Source organism: Ischnura elegans, chromosome 1, assembly GCF_921293095.1.
Source record: "Ischnura elegans chromosome 1, ioIscEleg1.1, whole genome shotgun sequence".
Taxonomy (NCBI): Eukaryota; Metazoa; Arthropoda; class Insecta; order Odonata; family Coenagrionidae; genus Ischnura; species Ischnura elegans.
Genome location: NC_060246.1, coordinates 24,656,523 through 24,683,947, shown reverse-complemented (window position 1 = coordinate 24,683,947; position 27,425 = coordinate 24,656,523). Strand labels below are relative to the sequence as shown.

Genomic DNA, 27,425 nt, shown 5'->3' with positions numbered 1-27,425 from the left:
AGTGAGTTAGGACTGATTTATAGACAATTTCAAGCCTGGTAAAAACGTCTACTGGTTTCAGTGGGATATTTTGTTCTGTCTCCTAAAGTAATCTCAACGACTCATAGCAAAGAACTCCATTAATTCAATATTCGTGGTTCATGCGCTCCGCATCCTGGCGTTCGCATGTTTGAGCGAAAAATCACACCTCGCCAACTGCGGTATTTACGAATATCGTCTTTACGTTCATTCCTTTGTATCCCTCGGACAGTGCGGTCGATTTCCGTATTCTATCTCATCATCTTATAGAATTCACCAACGCTGATACGGAATGGCAGACGCTGATCTCATCTGCAATTTCAAAAAATGCAGAAAGATATTAAATTCGTCTATATGGGTGACAAGTTGCTCTCATGCTTTCTGCGAAGAAGACGGTTCACGCGAGTTTTCTCGTGATCCTGAAAATAATACTTGCCCAGCATGTAGCACACCACTGACTGCAAAATATGATGTTGTGAAGACTAACTTAAATCCTACAGAGCAATTTAAATCGGTAACCATTGTACTAATTAGCCTTATTTATGCGAACCGTGTCATATAATACACTATCGCCTTAACTACTACGCAAGTGTTCAAAATACTTAAGAAACCTACGAAACCTGAAAAAATAGTGCAGATTTCCTCTGAGATATTGTTGTTGAGGGTACTTAGTTTTGGTACCACTATGGAGGGTTTATAGAGATAAATTGGTTATGAACATTTATTTGATAACTGCTTATTATCAACTAATCAACTGTCTTTTATTTTGAATGGCACTCATTTTCTTGATATCAGATGGTCCTAGCAGGCTTACGCCCAGAAACAATACATGACATTGCCACTCGAGCTATTTCCTTCTGGTGCTACCAGGTACACCAGGAGAGAATTTATCAAGAAAATTCTGCTGCAAAGATAAGAGAGAGACAGCATCAATTGGAAGAATTTTATGAATCAGCTCTTGCTCAATTGAAAAGTGAGGTCACAGGATTGAAGAGGCAATTGGAATGTAAATGTCTTTTCAGCAAAATAATATTTAATCTAAGGTATTACCCATATTATGATAGGTTTGCATTTCAGGTACAAAGAAGGAGCTTGAAAATCAGACTCGGCGTGCAGAAGAAACTGCTGAACAATTGCGAGAAAAGATTCAGCAATATCAGAAACTGCAAGTATGTTATACATTTATTACCCTTTTACCAGGAGGTTGCACCATACTAAAATGATGCACATATCGATCGCTAAGTTCTAACAACACAAGTCTCAAATTTTGGCCAGTTTGAGACAAGTATCATAAACAAAGTGTGATCACATTAAAGAAATAAAATTCAAGCAAAAAACAACTCTTCCTTTGCAAATGTATGCTTTTTTTTCAGTTTTATGAATTTTTGGTTTTTAATTTCAGTGTTCACATAAAAATATAAATAATTTCTTTTGCTCTCCTGAAAAGTTGTTATTTTTGAGATACGTGTTGTTAGAACTTGGCCATCGATATGATGCATACATATATGCAAATGAGCAAGCCTCATATGCATGCCAGAATGCTTCTGAAATGAAGCTTGCGATTCCAATGATTGATTGAATGATCTCAGTCAAAACATAACCTTGAATCCAGAATACAAGATATATGGGACTTCATACAGCATCCCAGCCCTTACAATGAAATTGCACTAACTCATCATGAATGCAAAATGCAGTATATGAATCAGTTAGTTCCAGCATGAAATTAATCATAGAGGTTTTAATCCTACAATTGGTAACACCTGGGTAACAATAGGCAGTATGAATGCATTAAACATCTGAAAGTTGGCATTACACCCCACTAAAAAATATAAAAGAATATGGAAAGCATAACAAGGAAAGGGACAGAGTTATTGATAGAGTTGCATCCAGCAGAAAAGGAGGTAAAAAATAGAAATGAGTAATGAGAAAGAGAATGGGATACAAAAAAGAGAAAAGGGAGACAAAAAGTGAAACAGATGAGAATCAAAAATGGGAGACAAGAAAGAAAAAGAGGATCCGAAGGTGCAAGCAAGTATAAGAGTAGGAGTGCAGACAAAAGGCATGTAAGGAAAGCAGAGATATTTTGAACTTAGAACTTGGCTTTGCAAAGGGAGATCCAGAAGCTAGCAAGGACATCCACACTACCAGGTCAAATAAGTGCCAAAGGAATTGAGAAATTTCACACAAAATTTAAGAATGAACCCCAATTTTTGTCAACTTATCCAGCAATATCTGTTTATGAATATATTTACGAAATGCTTAACAATGAGCCCTGTCATTAAACGCATATATAATTTCTTTATATGACGGGGATTTCATCTCAAATTAGGCAGAGGGGTGTCAGGTGACCATGACCGATTTTTCTGAAAGTTATATAGGTGAAAGCTGTATCCTTATGATGAATAATGATCACTTTATCTCAGCTCAGAACTTAACCGTTAAAAATTTATAACCCTTTGAACATTGCTGAGTCAGGCATCAAAATGAAAGATCACATAAATGCTGATTACTAATGAGCTATGGTCCACATAGCAGTGTTATTGTTTTATTTACGAGAAGATGCATTTATGCACATTCTGAAATAACTTTCAAGTAATTTGAAGTAATAATAAACAAATAGGACATGTTTAACCAATAATAATTAATAAATTACTTAATAATTTATTAATTAAAAAAGGCCACCTTTTATTTACTTTAAAATTTCTCAGTGGGTAGATTAACCTTTTCCCTACTCTACACGTATATATAAGTGTGGACGTTTCCTGACCCGGGAGACGACGGGCGTATATGTACGTGTGAGATTTTCCCAGCCAGGAGAACGAAAGCCGTATACATACGTTTTCTAGCTCTCTCCCTTTTAGGACGGTCTTGGGTATACGTCGTCTTTGTCTCGGGACCCAATGCTTCGGGGTTTAGGATAAACCCTCGGAATCCAGGAGCAGGTGCCTGGACTCTTCGTCTTTTATAACCCCTCTCAGCGGTAAGGGACAGCGGTCATACAATTGTTTATAGTCAATTTTCGAAATAAACATTTGCTCATTTCTCAAGAAATATAAACTAAGAATTGAATTGTTTGTCTTTTGAGCAGCGTTTACAATTTTTAAACGAAATTATATGATAAATATTAACTTATATCTCGATTCCAGTGTAATTATCATATTACGATTGATAATGCTTACCCGAAATTGTTTTTAAATATTTTTTTGCGTTATCACTCGCAGAATGAGAACGTCAAACGTCTGAACCCAAGAACGACTGAGACAGAAGTGAAGGGAAACTTTATAATCAAAAATAATTGTGGGTATGTGAACGAGAATGAACTTTACCCATTCTGAGAAATACGTTTCTATACTGATGGGTAGAATTCCAGAGAAGGTCTTCATGAGTTATTTCAGCCCATGGTGGAGCGTATTTTCCAAACAAAATGAGGGATTTAAAAAATTCAGAGAAAAAACAATTATACTGATGGATGCAATTCCAGAGAAGCTCCACAGGTGTTCTGAATGCCCATGTGGAGCGTACTTTCCAAGGGATACCAAGGTTACCCTGTGACAGACAAAGAGCTTTTCTTGCGAGGATTTTTTTACCTCGAATTCCGGAAAAATAGTTAATGAGATTTTTGGAAGGGTTTGAATTCGATAAGAAAAATTTTAGGAGCATATATTTGGCATTGAAATGGGGAGAATATTTAAGATATAAGTATATGTAAACTTAAAATGCATTAAATCCGTTAAAATTGACCTTAGAACTTCGTTTAAAATTTGACAATGCTCAGAAAAAAATGAGGAATTCAATTCAAAGTCTGCAATTTACATGCAAGCAACAATTATCCATTTGATAAATACATATAAGCAATCCATAAGTTGACCGCGAACCAATGCCGCAGGTATGGTCGTAAACCCGGGAAGGAGGGAGCACATCAACCCTCGGAGTCTGAGATAATGCAGCGTCCCTGCTGCGAGGGGGCGAAAAAGGTTGGAGCTTAGAGGGTGTAATAATCCGCTAGACCCTTCTTAACAGATGCCCTCCAAAAATGCTCCGTACCACGAGAAAGAAGAGTCTCTTGGGGCTCAGTACAGCAGTCATGCTAAGACGAAAACTTCGCCGTCTCGAAAGGGTTAAATGTTGTGCTATCAATAAAAAAGTAGTATTTTTATACTTTTTGTTTTAAGGCATGTCAAAGTTAGGCATGTTTTTGACCCAATGCACTCCTCTTGTACATCACAATTGCATACATCCGCGGGGGAAAATGAAGAGTCATTCATTCAAAAAAGTTAATTTCAACCATGACCTCTTCAAACTTTGATTATAATTTCAGGAGCAGTTCCCTCAGTAGATTCACCTTGAAATGTGCTTTCAAAAAATTAAAAATTCTTTGATTTTCCAGGAATTAAAATTTTCAAATTTTGGAATACATAATTGATTGTTTTATAAAATTGCTACAATTCAATTTCTGAAAGACCAAGGTCAGAAATACAGACTGTCCCAAGGGTCGTGTGTCATTTTTGACCTGTAATTTTAGTAACTTTCCATTGAGCAATGTTCATGAAAATTGGCACACTTATGGGGAAAGGTCCTAAGTTTTGTTGAGTGTAGGCAAAATTTTACAATTTTGACCTTTTGACCTCACAATTTGGGTCCAAACCAAAATTTTGAATTTGCCTTATGGGGTTTCAATGTTAAAAAAAATCGAGATAGAAAAATGTCTGAATTTCATTGACCAAGATGTCAATTCCTAGGGTTTCGGACCCGAGAAACCCGAAAATAACATTTTTATTGACGAAAATTCAACCGTTGACCCAGTAAGGTCACCGAGATTTCCGAGGTCATAAGGGTGACAAAAAGAATGACATACCAACAAAGGTGTCGATCCATGGGTTTTATAGGGTGCCCAAGTCATTAGTATTGTCCAAATACCCGTATTTTTCACTAATTGACCTCCAAGGGTCAAAGTGGGGGTCAAAGGTCATAGAGTTAAACGTCGGGCCATCATGACAACCAACGTGTCAAACCATAGGTTTTGAAGTGTGCCAAAGTCGGTTAGGCAGTTCATAGGTCCGTATTGTTGGTTTTGTATATGATTTATTTTTAAAGGTATTGGACAACCTTTTATTTCATGCATGATTTTTCTTTTAATAAAACCTTTTGAATTTTTTTAACATGTATTAAAAAATGTTGGAATTGATACATCTTTTAGATAAAATTGCAATACATATTTTCTCACTAAATTTAGGGTGGGAACACAATAGGATTTAAAGTTGAAGCAATACTTGCAAAGCAATTTATTGAAATGTTCCTCTAAAAACCATCAACAAAGCTTTATTCTCTCTGAGGGATTAATAATAACATATTTTCATTGAGGTACTGCGTTACTTTTACATCAATACATGTCCACCCTTATAATTTTATAATAATAATATATTTATTGAACGGGTTAATAGAAAAACCCTTTATATTGATGTACATTGATTACAAGTGTTTCAAGTAAAAAATACCCATCAAGAGTATAAAGGAACAGTTCAAAATTATCATGTCAATAGTAACAACTAAAATAAGAAAAAAAAACACAACACAACATGTAAAAAATTTGTGGACAAACAAAAAGACAATAACAACTTATAATGGTTTTAGTTTAATATCCAAACATATACATATGACATTCTTTATCTTGGGGTACTGATTTTTTGATAGCTTAGGAAGTTGGCCACAGCTAAGAAACTATATTTTGATAAGCTACCTAAATGATTAATTAAAGTAAAAATTAAATGAATTTACAATTATTTACAACCTTCCAGGGAGTATGTAGTAGTTTGAGGAGAACAGCACTGGCTTCATCATTGAGTGAACGCCAGAGAGGTGGAGTCAATCAGCCAAATGCCAAAGAATTTGTATTGGGACCAAAAACTTTATCAGAAGCAATTGAGGCACCAAATGCAGCACAGAGGCAAACAGCACTATCTAATAATCAAGGTAAGATTGATTAAAAAAGGACAATAATTTTCAAAATTTAAGAGAGACAAATTTTTCTATAGTAACTTTTTTATACCATAGGATTTAATTTCCAGCCAGTAACTCCAGGGTCAGCTGGAGGAAATGGCCGTAGACCCACTCCCATATGGGGTCAAAGAAAATAATAAGTGTCTTTAAGCAGTAATTTGTATGAAAAAATAAACAAGAAAAGCATACAATAAATCATTTTGGCTCTTCACAAGGTGTTATATTTAATTCTTTCAACAAATCTTCCAATTTCTGGTCCCATCTTTTTTCAAAATACACATTCATCAGGAATCTAGCTTCAAACCCAGTTTGAACCGCCCATGGCAAGTAATAATTCAAGTATTTTTTACGTGCTCTGAAATGAATCAATTCTGTCATGTGATTATTTAAAATAAAATTATAAAATAAAATTAAGTTCACAAAAATATAAGGATCACCTGATCTTGATCCATATCATTAAAATACAGAATCATATTGAAGAATTCTCTACAGAGTAAAAACCCTGCTATGTTTAAGTCCAAAATAATTTCATAAATAAAAAATTCTCAAATTTAGATTTACATAAGCAACTAACTACCTTTACTTTGACGTGTATGTTTTAATGTAATAGAAAACCCTTAATAACTCGTTAGTCGTAAATTAGTCGTCATGGAAAAGAACCAATAATGGGGAGTTGTTTATGTTTGTTTTATGAGGGAACACGGAAATTTATGTAATCTTTTGTACAAAGGAAAAGAGGAGGAATAAATAAGTTGAAGAAAAGAAGTAAGTAGTGATAAGCTGGTTAATTCTATCGCTACAAGAACCTTAATTGGCGACCGTGACAGGACAGAAGCGCAAGGAGTTGGCGCTCGGAGAAGAAATAGAATCATGAAGATTGCTGAAATGAAGATCGCCCAGCTGAGGACGGCGCTGGCCCAGCGGGGACTTCTTACGACGGGAAATAAAGGAGATCTGGAAATGCGGCTTCGGCAGGATCTCATTGAATCCGGAGAAGATCACGAGAACTACGAGGTAGGACAAGAAGTAAGTGTAATGTTCATGAAATTAACGGAACAAATGAAGGTTCAATCCGGAAACATTAAATTACAAATCGAAGAAATGAAATCAGATTTAAAAGAAGATGTTAAATTTCAAATTGAATCGCAATCCAAAATAATACAATCAAGGATTGAAGAACTAAGTGAAAAATTTAGTGCTAGATTTGAAAATCTGGATGAGAGGATTACCGATATTAATCAGAGAGTTGCTAACTTAGAAATTAATGAACTTAACCTTTACACCGACCTTGAAAAGAAAACATCGCGATTAGATGGCTTACAACAAGATGTATCTGAAAGATTATCAAAATTAGAGAATGAAGTCTTAAAAATGGTGATTTCCGAAGCAAATATTCCATCAGCTACTTCGGTAGGGCTGCTGCCCGTTGATCCTAAAGTAATTAGGGAAAGCCTACCAGAGTATCGCGGTAGATTAGAAGAAGACCCGAAGGTATTTTTGATCAATTCCGATTCCTTACTTAAACGGACGAATCTGCCGGAAAATATTTATGTGCATTTGGTGGCACAACAACTGAAGGGACCAGCGGCAACATGGTGGAATAACATAAAGGGCCTGGGCCTGAATTGGAATGATTTTGGTAAGGAATTATGCCTCAGATTCGATTCTGATGGCGTAAGGTCTGCTGTTAATAGGAAATTCTTAACCGAAACGCAGCCTACTGGCATGAGGGCTGGCGCATTCATAATACAGAAATACCAACTTTTTAAAAGATTGAATCCTCAAAAGGACAGTGGTACTGCTTTACCCAACATTATTGAATTACTCAATGATAAAATGAGACCGTTAGTGAGAGTGGCTAATCCGGAGACATTTGATGAATTAAGGGAAGTCATTAGGAAACTAGAGGAGGATTACACGAAGATTAAGACTTCAACAGAAGAAAACGCTACTCCTCGAGAGACTGGATCTCAGAGGAGATGTTTTGGTTGTGGGAAAACTGGTCATATACGAGACAATTGCCCGGAAAACTACTAAGGGGCCATTCTGTCCTGGTGGAAGATGTCCCTGGATTCAACGTCACAAAGCCCCAGGTTCCAAGAAGTACAAAAATTAAACACTGGATCACTAAGAATACAATTGGACAGATTGGGATTGACCAGGACAGTTCCCGACCAGCCATAACGATCTGCATCAAAAATAAAACTTATAAAGCTATTTTAGATTCCCAAGCAAGTAACACATTTATCTCGCATAGAATCTTGCCGGCCTCGGTGGCGGCGGGGTAACGTCTTCGCCTGCCAAACAAGAGGTCGCGGGTTCGAGTCCCGCCTGGGTAGGTTACCCCGGTCCAGGGCATGGTTGTTTGTGTACGTTTACTGTTACATACGTTGAACACCCCGGTGTAAAATGGCCAATGAGAGCTGTATCCGGTGGTTTTAGAATAAAATAAAAATAAAAATAAAATAAAATAAAAATAAATAATGAACGATTTTGATGACATTGAAATTTCTCCTGGCAACAGAGTTATGGGTGCCGCAAATGATGTACTTTACATAGTACAAGGCCGAACATTCCTTAGAGCAAAGTGTTCCAATATAGACATTGATATTCCTGCATTAATTATTAAGGATTTGATCAGCGATGTGATCCTTGGCCATGACTTCTTAACTAAATATGGAGCTGTTTTAGATTATAATACTAATGAGATATTCTTAGGGAAAGGTACCAGGACTAGACTAGCTTGGAGAAACGGAAATTTTTCTAAAAGTACAAACGATTGTGGAATCAATCTGGATGAGTTGAAAGTTGGTCCATTAGCACCCGAACAGAAACAAGTATTGATGAATATTTTAAACCAGTTTCCAGAGGTCATCACAGAGAGCATTGGTTATACTTCCACCGTAAAAAATGCAATTATTTGCAAGAGTAATGAACCCATTAAACAGAGACCATATCCCATGAATCCTGACAAGAGAGCATTTATATACAAGAAAATACAGGAAATGGAGAGCAAAGGATTAATTGAACCATCAAGTTCTCATTGGGTTTCGCCGGTTGTGCTGCCAAAGAAGAGAAACGGGGATTACAGGCTTTGTGTTGACTTTAGAAAGCTTAATTTTCAGACTGTGAGTGATGCCTATCCCATGCCTGATTTGAAGGACTTGTTGAAGAAAGTTAGTGGTGCTAAGATATTCAGTACTCTCGACTTAAATTCAGGGTTTTGGCAGGTGGAGATGGAAGAAGGCTTAAGAGAAATGACTGCCTTTGCTACTCCTCGTGGTCTCTACCAATTCCGGGTCATGCCATTTGGATTGAAAAATGCTCCCGCCACTTTTATGAGGTTAATGGATGAAGTACTCTCTGGATATATAGGTGATTTTTGTCAAGTTTACCTTGATGACATTCTTGTCTATAGTAGAAATGGATTTGAAGAACATCTGATGCATTTATCTAAAGTACTGGAAAGACTGAAGATTCATGGACTAACTTGCCAGTTGAAGAAATGCCACTTTGTTAACCCCAAGGTGGAATACCTCGGACATGTTTTAACTCCTGAAGGTTTAGAAAGGCAACCAGAAAAGAATAAGGCCATTGAGGAATACAATCAACCAAAAACTAAGAAGCAAGTCCGTCAGTTTTTGGGACTTTGCGGTTGGTACAGTAGTTTTGTACCTCATTTTGAAGTAAAAGCTGCTCCACTGACTGATTTACTCAATAAGACAGCTCCCTTCAAATGGACTGAACGTGAACAAAGAGCCTTTGAACAAATCAAGGAAAGCATTTGTAATGCTCCAAGGTTGGCACACCCAGACCCCCGCAGGAAATTAAATCTACAGACCGATGCTAGCAATCTTGGACTTGGAGCTGTACTATTTCAAGAGACTGAACAAGGTGAGAGGAGGGTTATCGAGTATGCTAGCCGGAAGATGTCACCAACGGAGAGGAATTACTGCACAGCTGAGAAGGAGGCTTTAGCAGTGGTCTGGGCTGTTGGGAAATTTCGAGGCTATCTTGAAGGGAGGAAATTTCAACTCTACACTGACAACTCATCTCTTAAATGGCTAAATGAAGTGGCTGGAACAAAATCGAAATTAATGCGTTGGTCATTGATACTAGCGGACTTTGACATCTCTTTGTCTCTTTTTGCCATTAGACAGCGAGTCAACCGCGTCACTGGCTACACTCCGGCAGAGTTATTCTTGGGAAGACCGATTCGATGCACTGGCGACTGGGGAATCGAAGCTGTTGAAGATGAAGAGGATATCCCCTATATGGCTTGGGTTGAGAATCATCAGGGAAAAGTTCACCAGATGTACAAAGAAGCAACCATACGCTCTAAAAAGGAAGCTGAAACAGTAGACCAGGTTACTGAAGAAGACTTGCAGCCGGGACAGCTAGTACTGTGGAGGAACCACCAACCTAGCAACAAGCTTCAGGGGTACCATGCTGGTTTAGCTCCAAAATGGATCGGACCTTTCCAGGTGGAAAATAAACTGGGAAATGGAGTCTATTTGATAGGGACAGACCCTCCATCCAAGGTTCACTGATCAGAACTGAAGTTAATACCCCGACAACTACGGAGGGAAGATGGAGTTCCTGAAGAGGTCCAACAAACAATACCTACAGTCACGGCGACGGTCGAACCTAGGTATAACTTAAGGCCTAGGGTTGGCCATTAGTTATTGAGGGTTTTGGGGGGGATGATTGACGTGTATGTTTTAATGTAATAGAAAACCCTTAATAATTCGTTAGTCGTAAATTAGTCGTCATGGAAAAGAACCAATAATGGGGAGTTGTTTATGTTTGTTTTATGAGGGAACACGGAAATTTATGTAATCTTTTGTACGAAGGAAAAGAGGAGGAATAAATAAGTTGAAGAAAAGAAGTAAGTAGTGATAAGCTGGTTAATTCTATCGCTACAAGTACGTTAACTTTTAAATAGAAAAAAATATCTGGGGTATTTTTATTGATCACCATCATTAGTCAACAATCCTAAAATAGGTTGGATGAAGTTCTCCATTCCCCTTTCCTTTCCGCTAGACTTTTCATACTGACATATTTCTTCTCCTTTAAATTCTTTATACCTGTCCTATGAAACTCATTCGGGGCTGTCCCATGCCCTTCCTCCCTTCCACATGTCCTCATAATGTGGCCAACTAAGTGGCCTTCTCCTTAAGGGTTTTACAAGAATTCTCTTTACTCCCACTCTTCTCAGCCCTTCCTCATTACTTACTCGGTCGATCCATTTTAGCTTCACCATTCTTTGGTAGCACCACATTTCGAATGCTTCCATTTTTGACTTCTCTGCTGCTTTTAACATCCAAGCCTCTTTCAATAGAGAAACATGCTCCATATGTAGCATTTCATGAATTTTTTTCCTTGCTTTTATGCATGTATTCTCAGCTATAAGAATATTCTTTTTTTTGTACTAAGCCCTCTCCGCCTGCGCTATTCTAGCATTTCTTTCTTTCTTTGTTAGTCATTGGTAATTCAGCTTCCTAGGCAATCTTTCACCCCTTCAAGCTTTTGTTTTCCCAGCTGTATGCTTGTCCTAGTTCCCCATCTTTTGCTGCATACTACATAATATCTTAATCTTTCTTTGGTTGATTTTCGGCTGATATCTGGCCATTGTCCTTTCCATATTTGTCAAAGTCTTCTTTAAATCATCTCCGTCTCGGCTATAACTACTACCATGTCCACAAATCACAGCATATTAATTCTTTCTCTGTGGTTATTTTTATTGATATAATACATATTTCACATCTTTACAAGACGATAAGTTTTAAGTTTGCCATTATTCCCATCCCTTGCATTTTAATGGATTATAATCCACCATTCGATAATTATCTTCATCATCATGTGGTTTCTCATAATATGAGCAATTATGCTCCTTCATTATCTTCTCAAGAAATTACGAGTACATACTTGTCATCATCATCAATGTTCAACAATCCCAAGATTGGTTTGATGCAGCACTCCATTCCATTTTCCTGTCACCTAATCTTTTCACACCAACATACTTTAACAACTCTTAACAACATACATAACAACTCTTTCAAATCCTAGGAATACTTCAGTTGCTTTAAGCTTAGCCGTAAGGAGAATAATTTGGTATATTTTTTCTGATTTTTCTTAGGACTTCCTTATTACTTACCTCGTCAAAACATTTGACCTTCATCATTCTTTAGTAGCACTACATAGTGGATACTTCACTTTTAACTTCTCTGCTGCTGTCCCTATCTATGCCTCATTTCTAAAGAGAAACATGTTAGAGTTATCATGAATTTTTTCTTTTCTTCTACACTTGGATAATCAAGTTGCAAGTAAATATTTCGTTTTGTGGAATTTCCTCTTCAACCGGGCTATTCTACTAGGTACTTCCTTTTTGCTCCATCTAACCTTGTTACCCAGCTTCCGAGGAAATATTTATTGCCGTCTTCAAGTTTGTTTCCCTATTTGGACACTGTCTTGTCCTCATCACTCCTGCTGCATACACTGAAATCATCTCATTGGTTTCCAGATGTCTGACCATTTTCCCTTCCATCTTCTAAAAACTTTTCTCTGCAATGATAACAAATCCTAGCATGACAGTTTTTTTCCTCATAGATATTCACTTTTAACATCTTCTAGTTGACTTCATTGATGGTTTGTAAACACTAAAAATTAGGGGCAACAGGGCACAACTTCGTCTCAGGGGCAGTGCAAGCACTTGTCTCAATTATTTTCTTATTACTGCTCATTTAAAACTTTATCCAGATTTTATAACAGCCATGAACTTTGTTTTTCTGTAAAGATACATAATTCTCTGATCATTATAGATCACTCTGATTTCTCACAGAATCCAAAGCATTGCATTACAATCAACGCAGAGATTGATCTTTTCCAAATCCATATGCACAATAAAAATCTATTTTCTCTTTTCCATTCTATTCTCTATGACTTTGAACATGAGTAATATAACGGCTCATATTGCTTCTCTTGTGCCCCTGCTTTTCCCGACTCCAAATATGTCTTCATGAAGAAACTTTTCTGCTTTTATTTCTATTTTCCTTCAGCTGAGCCAAATTTATATATGTATATTATAAACCTTTGATGCATGTGATTTCAACCTTATGGTCCTAAAATCTTTTATGTTCTCCACTTCCTTCTTTTATAGAGCAGGAGAGTATAAAAAATGGTTCCATTCTAGAAGTCCCTTGGCATCAAGGATAGATTAAGGTTGTATTTTTTTAATTGCATTACTTACAATGGTGTCTTGATGTATGCAATACCTCTCAACAATAATGAAGCTTTAGCTTCTTTCATTTTCATCTTAGATAGCTTTGTTAATGCTTTCTCTCCCAAATTCTAATTAGGTCTCCAGGAAAATTATCAATAACAGATGCCTTATCTATCACAAGGGCCTGTTTAATGCTGCATTGAATTATGACCAAAAGATTAAGACTTAAAGATTATTAAGCACCTCTGTATTCTTTTACATTTCTGAAGTAGTACTCACTTTGCGGCTCACATCATTCCTTATTCTTTTGCAACATAGATTTTCTCCTTAATTTTTTACATTCTTGAATATACTTTCCTTAAAGGGGTCTAAGACTACTTCTGTAATTCATGCCGTTTTAGGCAACTTTTAAGTCCCATCTACAGGGCTGCCTTCCTACATATCTTCCACCAATTTTTCACTTAGATTCTCTCCGACTCTGCGACTCTGTCCAAAGGTGGATTCCTATTATTTTTTTATTGCCTAAATCGAAAGATTATTACTCCTGTAGCATGCATTTCACGCGTTCAGATTTTTAAATGACGATATCTATTTTTCGCGATCAATTGAAAAGTGAAATTTTTCAAGCACGCGAAAATGCGACGGGTAAGTATGAATGATGGGAAAAGCCCGTCCGACGTCATTCTGGATCCTGCTTTCACCGTATGAGGTGACCTTAGGGCGAGGATATTGTGCATCGCTGCGATGCTGGCTGCTAGCAGGTAGCAGAGTACCCTGCTAGCAGGTAGCGCTTGGCTTAAATAAGGATTATTAATACCTTATCAAACAAAGGAAAATTTCCGACCATTAGCAGTTTTAATAGGTGATTATTAAGACATGTTTCCCTGAGCACTGTGCCTCATGCATGCATTGGCAATCTCAGACGATGTAAAACTCCTATCTACTCATATAGAAACTAGGTCCCTGTGACGTCACGTGGAGTGGCATCGCATGGGCGCCAATCTGGCCTTTTTCAAATGCAGTTGAAATTGACCATTGCCATTCGTCTAAACAGGGGATTCTAAAACAAAATAATTTGTATATGTATTGTGAATACACTAATGGTGGGTAACGAATCGCAATCAATGCCTTTCGTTTTCTGAAGGAAACTACCCTATTTTACTAATCCCCATCAATTCTCATTCCTTTCCACACCCATTGCTAACATCCCAGACACTCATTGGCTGACCTGAGGACGCCAACATGCTGTGTTGGTTTCATGTACAGGATTGGGTTTATTGCAGCAAAAAAAATTTTCTTGCCACGCATGACAAATATACATCGAGGAGGCTTATCAATTTTAAGCTACATAAGTGTGTTAAGCGATGTGCATTGTGAACAATGATTTAATAAGTTATATGCAAATTATTCTTCTACCTGGATTGGAATTTTCTGCTCCGTACGTTTCAAAATTTCAATCAGGCTTAGCCATACAAATTGAACTTCGAAATGCCATAAGCAATAAAAATGCTACCCTAGTGAAAGGCTGAAGAATGTACTTAACATGTTAATTTTTCGAGGAATGAAAAAAAATTATGTCTCCTTAGCTTGACATTGGGACACCCTGACAGTTTCTGACACCATAACTAAAGACATACTTTCATCAAATAGCTTTCATGCGACTAATAAAGGGTGGACCTACTATGTAGTAAGATATGAGCTCTACTTTCATAACACTTGTGTTGTAGGCATTATTTTATAAGAGCCAAAACAAATATCAGGGGCTCTAGGGACTAATGATGGTAACCTTCTCAGAAAGAGAATCAAAAAAGAGAACCACAGCTTTTATAAGTAAGTGAAATATTACTGAGAAACCAAACAGTTATACATAATAATACAGCTCAGAGAGAGAGAGTTAAAAAACATAAACGTAAAAAGGGCATTTGGTGTACTTACTTTGGAGATAATTGCAAAGGGCCACAAACAGCTGCCAGCAAGCATACTGGCAATCCAGTTTGAATACCTTCAACCCATTTTACAACCACTTCCCCTGCAAATAAATAATATTGGTAAGTAAAGATGTTCTTGTTCATTCAAATAATGCCAAATGGATACTGAAAATTAAGTTTAACTGACCTAAACATTCATTTACTTCTTGAAAATTATATAATTTGCAATCTTTTATAAAATAAAAAAAATCATTAGCCAAATATTGCTACCTTAGTGACATTCATACAATAGAATACGAATCAATAAATTGTGAACTAAATTTCTCTTGATGTCCTTATTCTGCATTAATTACGACTTCTGTTCACCAGTAATTAGGTTTCACCAAAATCCAAAAAGTAGGCATGCATATATAGCTAAGAAAAACTTGAGCACTATAGGAGTTCTCACTCATTCCGATAATTATACCACAGGCAATATTTGTAACCTCTGATACAGGCATACGGTAAAACCTCTATGCAACGAACCCCCATACAGCAAAATTTTAAGGAAATCTCCCTATTTCGAAGTCATTGGCCTGGTTCCAGACCTGTCCAATGGACAAAGCACGCAAAAAAAACCTCCAGTAACAAACCTCTCTCCAACTACAAAAACTCCACGTAACAAAGTCTGTGGTTGGGCCCGAAACAAAGACCTTGCCCCTATAAAATGAATTATTGAGAAAAAAGGTAGTATTTTGCATTTACAAGTAACCTTTTCCATCGATATTTATGTAATAAGCAGGAAGTAGAACTGTAATGGAGGGTACTGCATCTTAACCATTCCGCTCAGAGCTTCGAAAAGTTCACATCTAAGATCTACAGAACGGAGTGTGAGGAGGAAACTTGAAGCTCTGGCTAGGTGAATGTCACAGTCAACTCAGACGAACCCCCTCGTAAGAAGTGTGCAAGGGAAGCCTAAGCTCAGCTCCGCATGGCTCCGTCTGTTGCTCCGCTCTGCATTACAGGATGTGTGGCAAAAACGCATGGATTATTACCTGGCATACTCAAGGATGGTACTGCGTTTTATCATAGAAGAACAGGTGAGTCAGAGTACTGGTCGTTTTCAGCTTCTCTGAAGGCATCATCATCTGCAATCGCCACTGTGACCTCATTGTCAGTGCATAGCCAACTGCTACATTTTTATTCGTGCTAACTAACTCGCTCACTTAACTTCCATCGTCGTTTATGGATGTGTAGTACATACATACCAGTCACACACACAGATATTTACTGGTATTTCAATGGGATTCCAACGATGCGTTTTAATTCGTGAGCTAAACCCATTAGTGCATAAAGTGTTTTTTGTCAAATATTTATATAAACAGTTATTTTTCTGGCTATTAAGGTTCATTTTAACTAATTTAAGCAATTTTTAAATTTTTACAATCAATAGTTTAAATAATACAGCCCGTCCGATATATCAGACGTCATGCACAAGGGTCAGTCGTTTGGGTTGCTGCAGTGCATTCCTATAGAAGTTTTGCTAAAATTATTTAATAAATGCGTACAATAATCATGACAGTGATTTAATGTTAAAAGATGATACCTAAAGAGCATATAAACTAGAAACATTATATACTTTGACACTTTTACATGTAATTCGTAGGAAAATTTTGGATGAAGGCCAACGCTGCATTTATTACAAAAGGATTTTGCTCTCCCTTTACAGTCTACTCTTCGTCTTTAGGTAACAATAAATTGTGGCCAGAGGTTTAGGCAATCAAATCTAACAGAATTAATGGGAACATGAGTTTGATTTCCTTGGATAGATGGTTTTCAAACATTTTTAGCATACTCAAGGCAAGTGACCTTCGATATTTCAAAAGAGACTTTTTTCTGTTCAGTCATGTTTCGATAAAGAAGCCACGCATTTTGGACAGCAGCATCTAAAAAATTGGGTAACTTGAGCCACCACCATTTATTTTATTTTATTCTGGACCTATATGAAGCAATAAACTGGTCCATTTGATCAAACCAATCCCTAGGCAATGAGATGAGAAAACTGTTGGCTAGGCTACAGAATTCTTGCTTTTCTTCTCTCTTGACCATCTTTTTGTAGCAACGACGGAAAATTTTTCATAGTTTGTTGTGATAGTAACGACACAATAATCTTTTCACCTGACAAGTAGAGCATTATCATAACTTTTAAAGCAATAGGCACTTCTTTCTTCCTTCTTCATCATTAACTTTATCTAGAGAGGACAATTTTCCACTCTATTCCCCAGTTTGTACCACTTGCACAGATATTTTTAGAAGCAAGGTGCCCAATGAGTTTCACCAAAGTGAATTAATCTTTTGGTACATTAGCAGCATTTAAAAGGAGTACAACAACATCTTCACTTACAAGTACACCTAATTGCCGAGGTTTGTGGGCATCTTTACCGGAGTACACTTGAAATGTTAGCACTGGTACATAAGGCCCAATTTTTTTAAGCCAAATGAATTGACTTTCTCTAATACATTGGTTTGCATAATGCTTCCGATAATAGGGTATCATGCTCTCAACAATCGCTTAATTTTCTTCCAGGCCGCCAAAAAATTGGCAGGCAGTTTCAAACATCGTCAAAAATAGTGATTTTGTACAGACGGTCACTTCCTTCACTTTTTGAGCTGTCATTCAAGAGTAAATGTCGTAATATAGTTTCAAATCGGTTACAGCAAATGCTTTCCGGTAAATGCATGGGCATATGACACTCTTTGGACCAATACACACGTTTATTAGGATACTAGCCGGCCACCCGGTGTTGCTCGTGAAGGATAGTACCCAGAGACGGGAAAACTTAAATCTTGGAATTCATGGTCATATTGATCTCTCAATGGGAAAATATGAAAGAACGTATGAAGAATTCCAGATTTGTTGGAATTCACCGTTAAAAGGCGTGGCGATAGCCTCGTTATTTTAAGGTAAATAATAAAAAATTGTTTATCATCGCTGTAGGAAAGGTTTTTTTTTAGGTGAATAGAGCAAGATCGAGGAAATGACTCCACTTGCAGCCTAAAGCACACGAAACAAGTGGATGCCCCATGCGATGACGCAATCCGCATATAACGTCTATACAATGAAACCCTATACATACAGTGAAGTTTTTCTGGTCTCAAATTCGTTTTATAGAGGTGGCATACTATACTAGACATACCATGCCACCCGTGCACCATTAATATGAGCCGACAAAAAATAAAATATTACAACTTCATGAGTTGAAAAATAAAATTAACAATATAATGCATGCTATAAATATATTTACCTAGGATATTAGTAGGTACATTTAGGATGACATGAATGAGATCATGAATTTCCCGAAACCTCTGCATAACATAAGCCAGTTCTGGGTCTTCGATAAATTGAACAATAGGTCGCTTGTCAGGAGATATTTTCTTCATGAAAATAAAAGAATTCAATGGGTGAATTTTTATGAACAACCACAGGCTATCCGGCAGTAAATCTTGAAGGAGTCATCTTCAGATCAGTTTTCTTTCAAAGACTGCCATGCAGTGAACTGCTATGTATTGTGTTCACCGTCTAACTTTATCCTTGGGGCTGAGGCACTATGGTGGGATTTGTGGGCATGCTCATGTTTCACAATAAGGCCATAATATAACAGCACCATCACATTCTCAGAATTCGAGAAATGCTGGCTTAAGTCCAAGGCCTATGATAATGCTTTTCCGTAAGTTGAATTTGCATTATAATAATAATAATAATAATATTTATTTGCCCAAAGGATACTATATGTCATGATACAATCATAAAACAAGTATATAGGGCACGTCAAAATTAACAAATTCACATAAGAAAATGTTACATTTCAGATTGAAGATATTCTTTTATACTATAAAAACACTTCTCTATTAAGTAAGCTAAGACACTCTTTTTAAAAACATCAATATTTTCTATACTTTTAATATATACAGGTAGGTTATTATACAATTTTGTACACATGAGCTCAGGCCCTCTAGATACCAGAGCTAGGTTCGATTGTTTGACATGAACGTCATTGCATCTCCTGGTTTCATAGGAATGTATCCTATTATTCATAGTAAAACAACCTTTATACCTTTTTACATATATGACACTCTGATATATATATACGCAAGGTACAGTGAGTAATTTAAGGCTTTTAAAAAAAGGGCGACAATGAGCTCGACACTTTAGTTTGCACATACTTCTCACAAATTTCTTTTGTATAACAAACACATCATGAAGTTGGGGCGAAGATCCCCATATTATAATTCCATATGAAATTCTTGAGTAGAATAATCCATAGTAAAGGGTTTTCAGAACATACTGGCTTACACTATGCTTTAATACAGATATAAGATAAAACACTGTATTCAGTTTTTTACATAGGTGCTCTATATGTGCATCCCACTTCATATTTCTATCCACATAAATTCCTAGAAACTTTACACATTCCATATCATTAAGATAATTATTTTTACATTGCAGTAGATCATTGTCCTTTGGGCTGTGCCCAGCAGAAAACAATACATATATGATACCCTATATAATATACTCATACATATATGATACCCAAAATAAAAAAAAAGCTAGGCAAGGTTACTTTAAATATCATAAATGTATTTTCAGAAATGTTTACTGGTTCCCAAAATTACAGTTGCCTTCCTAATGTTAAAGGGTTTGAAATAATAGTAAATTCTTAAATTGATTCAATTTTTTTTTTCAATTTTTCAACACCATCAAAAGTTCCTTTGATCTGGACTCCCATTTAAATCCACATGAAGTTAGGAAATTCCATGAAAAAATATTTGATTGGGGACAATGATGAGCTACCAGGCAGGGGTGCAGCTAAGAATTAAGGCTAGGGGGGGGGGGTTTTAGGCGCAACTAATACTTTGGGGTGTGGGGTGTTGCATACTCACCAGGGTAAGTGGGAGTTGCGGGGGCACTCCTCCAGAAAATTTTAAGATTAATGGTTCACAATGACTAGTTTTACTGCTTTATGGGAGATATTTGATTAATCCTAACACTATTCTATAATTGATACTAATCCATTAAGTAAAATGGATTAAACTTAAAAATTTCTCTGACAAGAACATTAACGGAGTGTAACGCCCACTTTTGCTTCAAACTTTGCACATTTGTAGATTAATGCAAAAAAATGAAATGTGTGAAATTTCCCGTGCCCTCGTGACCTGTGAGTCGAGATATCAGCGATCAAAGATGCCCGATTCGTCAATTCGCCGCCCGTCAGGGGGAAGGCATGCCGGCAATTGGCCCACTCCTCGCCGGGGCCTCGACCCAGCCGGTGAGCGGCCAGCGATGCGATGCGAGCTATATTTCGTCTACGGCATCTTTCTGCCCGTAAATGCGCAAAGAAAACGAGATATGGGGCATGTTTCTTTCAAACTTTTAAGGGGAAACCCAAAATAAGCAATACAAGAGCAGAGACAGTGCTGGAGATAACCGTATGCTTCTGAACAAACCAAAAGATGAAGTAGAACTGACAAAACTCCCAATTCCTCGCTGTTTTCCGTCTCTACTGGTGTTTATATTTTGTTCGAGGAGACGGGAAATGTTTGGGTGATTTTATTGGGCCGGGGCGTGAGACTCCGCCGTAGACGAAATATAGCTCGCATCGCATCGCTGGCCGCTCACCGGCTGGGTCGAGGCCCCGGCGAGGAGTGGGCCAATTGCCGGCATGCCTTCCCCCTGACGGGCGGCGAATTGACGAATCGGGCATCTTTGATCGCTGATATCTCGACTCACAGGTCACGAGGGCACGGGAAATTTCACACATTTCATTTTTTTGCATTAATCTACAAATGTGCAAAGTTTGAAGCAAAAGTGGGCGTTACACTCCGTTAATGTTCCTTGTGAGCTCTGGAGGGGTTTTATCCCCCAAAACCCCCCCTCGCTGCGCCACTGCTACCAGGTATACCATTTTTCTGAACTGATGGCGGCTGACCTTGAGCGCACTTGAAACCCACCCACTCTTCTAGCCAATCACAGGAGAGCGATAGTAGAAAGTGTGTAGGAGCCCGCAGTCTCTCTCTGAACTCCGTGCAGTGCAGATCGCTCTCCAGCTAGCAGTGATGCCAAATCGAATAGCTCAGCGTTCGTCCGAGAATCTTCTGCCGCCTCTGAAAGTACCGTTATTCTAAAGGCTAGCAACACCGGTCGGCCGGATGGAGGGGAGCGGAGCGGAAAAGGGAAGGGGATGGAGGGGAAGGGAGAGGTGGATGGGGCAGCGCTGCTGATTGGCTACTTGCTATTTTCCACCCAGCCGCCATCAGTTCAGAAAAATGGCATAGTACCTTTTAGATCCAATGTATAGGACTGGAATTGAAAACATTTTCTGACAATTTAGTCATTGAGTGATCTGACCCAGGGGTTCCGATAAAGATGCCAGATAGAAACTTCCCATTGCCATCAAAAGAATCTGACAAGTCAAATTATGCTTTTCTAGATCAAGTTGGAAGCTAACAAGTTATACCAGGGTGGAACCAGTGAATGACGAAAGTGTTGGAAAATATTACTAATTTTGATAAGAAACATCAAGTTATGTGGTTACCTCTATTAATCAAATAATCCAGTTCACTTTGGTCATTCAAATAACCTAGGCACTTTCAAACCTAATGTACTTATTTGTTAATGTCCCCAGAATGCAAAGAGTGTACACAAATGTATGAATGCATCAGGAGCCTAATTGGTTAAAGCATTTCAGCAAAATCAAAAGTTCCTGCTTCAAGCGTTTCGTTCATACCAATGTTTACTCTAAACATTACTCATGGGGAACAGGACTGATCAGAGTGAAAATAATTAAAATAGAAATAATTATAGCCTCTTGATCTAGATTTTTTTTCACTCAATTAGGAAAAATTTAATACAGAGTGACAAACTCAATTTAATAATGTACTATCATTTCAAACCCTTTAAAATTAGGAAGGCAACTGCTATTTTGAGAACCAGTAAACATTTCTGAAAATACATTTTTGATATTTTATAAAGTAACCTTACCTAGCTTTTTATTTTGGCCTCACATTGAGTGCCACTAAGCAACTTAACTTAATAATAGCAAATGCAGAGGAGGATAAAGAAGTTTTACATCTAGTAACTAGTGTGAGAGCAACACTTCTACTTTTAATACATAAAGGTGGGATCACCCTTGCATAAGGTTAATTTAGAAATTTTATTCTGGATGTGGTATCCCGACCGTACAGCATAGGAGGGGAGGGGGAATATGCAGACCTACTGAAAGACTTTTCACAATTGAATTTCTGCACATGCTTGAGAAAACTAAAGAAATTATAAACAGAGTTTAAAAAATAGTAGTATATATTGAAAGGAGAATTGAGAGGCTATAGCAAAGCAGACTTCCATATTACCACAAAATGTTAGCAAATTCATGATTTTCATCAACAAAAAAGACTTGAATAATTAAGAGATATAAATGAATGCTACCACCAGAAATGAACACTTATATTGCCCCCAATGGTAGAAATCCATGGGGAAATATTTATTTGAAACTTGAAAAGGATTTAAATCTGGATCTCCCAATACATACGTGGTCAGGTTTGCTACTATCAACACCATCAAGCCACAATTATCCTAAGCAACTTTCAGACATGATTTAACAAATTTAACCAATTTGGTTCAGACAATGAAGACTTGAAGTTGTAACTGGTAGCATACCTGACCAGAAATCAGGAGATTCAAATTCAGAAATCAGTTTAAGTGAAAAGATTTTTGGGGTGAATTTCTCTCTTTGGTGTTTATATCATGACACCAGTGTGCATTTCTACTTTCAAAGTCACTTTTTTTACAGCACTTTAAACATATGAATAATCCTTCATAATATAACATTAACATAATCCTTATACCAAAACCACAATACATATAACCCAACTAAAAAAAAAAAATATGGACATGCCCACTCACGTGTGACTGAAGAAAATCCAGGTAAACTTTCCCAAGAGTTCCTGATGGCATTCTACTCAATGCTTCAAAATCTGTGGTGCTCGTATTGATTCGTGGCTGATCCCTAAGCATTTCAGGAATATCAAGGTGACATCAATAATTAATTATTCCAAATAAAAAGCTCAAAATAAATTATGATAAAGGATTCAAAACTAAAGATTTTTAAACAATACATAATTTCATGTACTGGAGGAGCAATGGTTGAATAAATGATAGCACATCTTAATTTTAAAAGCTGGAGAAAAGATACCAAAACAAGAAAAGTAGCAACAAGACACAGAGCTGAAATACCCTTTTTAATGGCAGGGTTCAATGTTTGCAAGCATCTACAGACAGTAAGAAGGACTGTGTGTAGACCATAAGATTTCTCTAACTCCTGCAGCCTGACTTCAAATTCATACTATAAACATTCTCAAAATGTCAACACCTACTCAGTATCATAGTTGCACAAAAATATTTTTTAACAGACTTCACAAACGATTTAATGCACTACTTATGTGTTACTTCCATAAATACAAGGCTGACACTAATATCTATTTCGACTATCTTTGTGACTGGCCTTTCATGCAAGCCCAGAATGTTTTGAACGGCCACGCAGAAGGAGGTGGGACCTCTGAGACTAGGGATGTGGGATGGGGAGAGAGAGAGAGAAGCATGAGTTGCCATGTTTTCTCAAACGACTTTGTTAGAGAATGGAAATGAAATAATGTCTCAAAAACCCTCTTTTCATCAGCCACCATTTGGCTGATTAGAAAGGGTGGTAACCTGGCTACCTCCTCATGCTGAGAGATTAACCTCTCCCCCTCCCTTTCACTTCCTACTCGGACCCCAAATTTTGACCATTTTCAAGGGCCAATGCGGAGAGAAATGGGTGAGTGCTACGCTCTGGGCTCGAAAAATGGACATTTGAAACCATCAGAGTTTCGCTGGATGTTAAAGGAAAAAGTCACACCTGGTAATTTTCACGCGTGTTTTTATTTCCTGACCGGTTTCAGCACTTTATACAATTTTCGAGGGACCTAACAAATACAATTTTGGGAGGACCTTATACAGTGTAACAGAAAGAAAGAGGAGTTGGTGGGGTGCGCGGGGTTTGAGTTCAAATTTTGAGAAGTGTGACTCTTTTATTTAACATAATGTTCGTTGGTCAAATTAATCAAGTCAACAAATGAAATTTAAAAAGTCAAGAATTCCTCGACAAATTATCTTCAAAACAAGTAAGAAATAATAAATAATAAAAGAGTAAGGAATGTGGAGGAATGATGGTGAAGGAACAGAGAAAGGAATAATGGAAATAGGTAAAAGCAGGTGAAAGGTTAGGAAAAGAAATTGGGAAAGATCACCACAGCACAGCAAGTGAATGAAGGCAACGGGTAATTGGTAGCACAGCTAACTTACTCACAAAGCATATATGTACCATGGAAGTCTGACAGTGACTGAATTTCCCAGAGGCTAGGCTCCGCCTATCGCATTTTGGTTGATTTTCAGTAAGTCACTTGCCCTCTGCCCTCACCCCCCAAAAAACTTGGCCTGCCCATCCATAGCAAAGACATTTGAAATAGATATTAGGTGATATTAGGCGATATTCCAGATTACCTCAAGATTTGTAAACCTTCATCATCATTCAGCATTTCCTCGTACATCTTTTTCCGTGCTTTATTCCCAGTCACTTCCCCTAGTACAGCCATCATATCTGGAATTTTAAATGAAAACATGAGAGGGAAGATCTCCTAAACATTTTTCTTCTTTAAAATTAAAACATTGCAACTGATTTTTATCACGCAGATTGCATTAAAGGTACATAATTCAGGGCTTTATGTACCACTAAGTATGAACTATCCTCAAATCTCATCAATAGTCAGTAATTTCCGGTCAGTTCAGACTTCAAGTTCAACTGATGAGAGCACGTTGATACAAAACTGAAGAAAGCATGTGCCTCCTTGTGGTTGAGTAAAAAGGCCCTGGGTATGACTTTGGGCCTTCATAATAGAGTAAATAGTTGCCTCTTTAATGCAATGGTGAAACCATGTTTCTTTCACAGTTTCTTTCATGTGATGAAAGAAGACCCAACAGACCAATGTCATGAATACCCTCTATCACCAACAATGATTGAGTAGTGTGGGTATCAGAGGTGCAACAAAAACAACTCCAATTTAAGGGGTAGAAACCAACCTGAACTTGGCTCTGAAGTGAAAGTTGAAATTCAAGCAAGGGTGGCATTAATTTGACTGACAATGAGAATTCCAACTTCTTCAAGCGTCTGCTGTTGTATCTCTGTCCTAGCTTGGACAGAGATACAACAGCATCTTTCAACATAGGTAATTGTAGACAAACCTCAGAGATGAGCCTCATCCTTGAGATGGGATCTGACTCCATGATTGCTACATTCAATTCTACCTCATTTTTTTCAAAACTCGTTTAAAAACGGAAAACTGGGCAAAGAAGAAAGGAAAGCACGGTCTGGTATTTACAGTCACTCCTCCTCTATGGAGCATATCAATCTCTCTAAAAGAGATACGCTGCAGTTTTCTTGGTGGATGCTTTTTCCATAATGACATGTGCATATGCTGTTGAGGAGTAAGGGCTTTACAACAGACTAATCCACAGAGGCACAGATAGTCAGGAAGCTCTTAAAAGCCCTAGCATCACCTCGGTGCAAATCTAGGTCTGCACCTTAATGTTGCAAAGGCACTCAATAATTTAGACAGTAGATGATAATTAGAACTGAATGGTCCTGATATATCAATATGAACTTGTGGATTGATGAAAGTATTTCATAGTCTGATGTACAATAATGAGAGAGAAGTTATCAGCAAGTTATGAGGTGCCTTATGTACATATTTTATTAGCAAATCCCTTAGTTTTACAGCATTTATTAAGTAACTATAGGTAGCAATGATGGATAAAATATATCAATCAATGGAAGCATGAAAGTTAAATAATATTAGACAATTTATGATTCTGAGCGGTAATCGTAGAGCAATACATAACTACCATAAAACTACTTTGAATGATCCTCAGCCATTACAAAGGTGAATCATTTTGAGCATCTAAAAGAGGATGAACGAGTGAGCTTCTTCGCCCTTCAATTCCATGTTTTCAGCGTGCTACCCTCGGTACTACCCATACGCCATGCGCTGCATGCACTAGAGCAGCGGTTCCCAAACTGGGGGTCGCGGGCCGTTCGGAAAGGGGTCGCGAGATGTGCGAATAATAAAGTGAACTATGTACTTAAACTTAGACAACCATTTTTAGGGGGTCGCGGCTAAAACGCATGGGCTAAAATGGGTCGCAGAAAGAAAAAGTTTGGGAACCGCTGCACTAGAGCAATTAAATACGCGACCGCGTGCGTAAACATAAGAATGCGACGTCTGCTAAAAACATTAAAGAGGGAAAGGGGACTCCTATTCTACCCATGGTTTCGCTAAAGTCGTGATACTATCAATGATGACCGGCCATATTGCGCTTCTCTAAAACCTCAGTACCTTTCGCTCACAATTAACAAGATATGATTAAGAAAATTTGAAATTAAAAGTAAATTTGATATTATAATATAAGCTTCGATGTGTTAGAATGGAATGCGATTCTATAGGATCAATCCTTCTTCCATACGGGTATTATATTCACCTATCAACGAGCAATGGGAATTACTTTATTGAACTACACCTTAAGATATGCTTCTAGAATGTAAAATTGGACATGAATCAAGATAACAACTTACCGGGTCGCTTAGTTGTATGAAGCAAAGACATATATGCAGACCCACCAGTGAGTAAAATCTTCTGAAATAAACTTGCTTGAAAGTAACGTAGAGCATATACACTCTCCTTTTCACTCTTAGAATAATTATTCTTCATTCCTCCTGTACTTTCAGAATTCGGCGTAAATCCATCTAGAAACCGGTAGGATAGTTTGGAGAAACCAAATAAACTCGCTCGCAGTACTGGTTATTCCATGAAAACAAAGAAACTTAGGAAATAAAAATATTTTGGGTCAAAATTCAAAACTTAGGATATGATTCTGCGACGCCACAAGACTGAAAAAACAAAAAAGTTATCAGAGAGTAGTTACATGCTTTCGTGGACCTGAACTGGAAGGCCGTTAATGAAGGGGCTGAGATAATCTTGGTCACAGTGAGTTTTGAAAACATTTTTTGCGATAAACGGCGGATTTGGCTCTCAGTTCAACGAAAATCGTTCACAGCATCCATCAACTTGCAACCATTCGCAATTACATAGTTGTTTTGAACCGCTTTGAAGTGACGCGCCTAAGATTTTTCTTT

The 27,425-nt window shown here is 37.5% G+C and overlaps 2 protein-coding genes across 6 annotated transcripts; one reads left to right on the top strand and one right to left on the bottom strand.

Annotated features, from left to right (window-relative positions):
* Positions 1-13: 13 nt before the first annotated feature.
* LOC124157400 (E3 ubiquitin-protein ligase CCNB1IP1-like) lies at positions 14-6,274 on the top strand. 2 transcript variants are annotated; one of them, XM_046532096.1, is made up of 5 exons: positions 14-532; positions 814-991; positions 1,096-1,187; positions 5,814-5,988; positions 6,070-6,274. In XM_046532096.1, exons 1-5 carry the CDS (start codon positions 311-313, stop codon positions 6,150-6,152), a joined length of 750 nt encoding a protein of 249 aa, XP_046388052.1. In that variant the 5' UTR covers positions 14-310; the 3' UTR covers positions 6,153-6,274. The 2 variants fall into 2 exon arrangements, with proteins under 2 accessions (XP_046388052.1, XP_046388043.1); XM_046532087.1 differs by having other exon boundaries at positions 167-532; positions 814-1,024.
* On the bottom strand, positions 5,715-27,425 carry LOC124157377 (ubiquinone biosynthesis protein COQ4 homolog, mitochondrial-like). Of its 4 annotated transcripts, none has more exons than XM_046532068.1 (7): positions 27,215-27,425; positions 26,865-27,086; positions 24,740-24,836; positions 23,105-23,207; positions 18,450-18,579; positions 15,173-15,266; positions 5,715-5,976 (listed from the first exon to the last, which is right to left on the bottom strand). In XM_046532068.1, exons 1-7 carry the CDS (start codon positions 27,291-27,293, stop codon positions 5,973-5,975), a joined length of 729 nt encoding a protein of 242 aa, XP_046388024.1. In that variant the 5' UTR covers positions 27,294-27,425; the 3' UTR covers positions 5,715-5,972. The 4 variants fall into 4 exon arrangements, with proteins under 4 accessions (XP_046388024.1, XP_046388030.1, XP_046388009.1 ...); XM_046532074.1 differs by lacking the exon at positions 5,715-5,976 and adding an exon at positions 6,211-6,370 and having other exon boundaries at positions 26,865-27,112; XM_046532053.1 differs by lacking the exon at positions 5,715-5,976 and adding an exon at positions 6,211-6,370.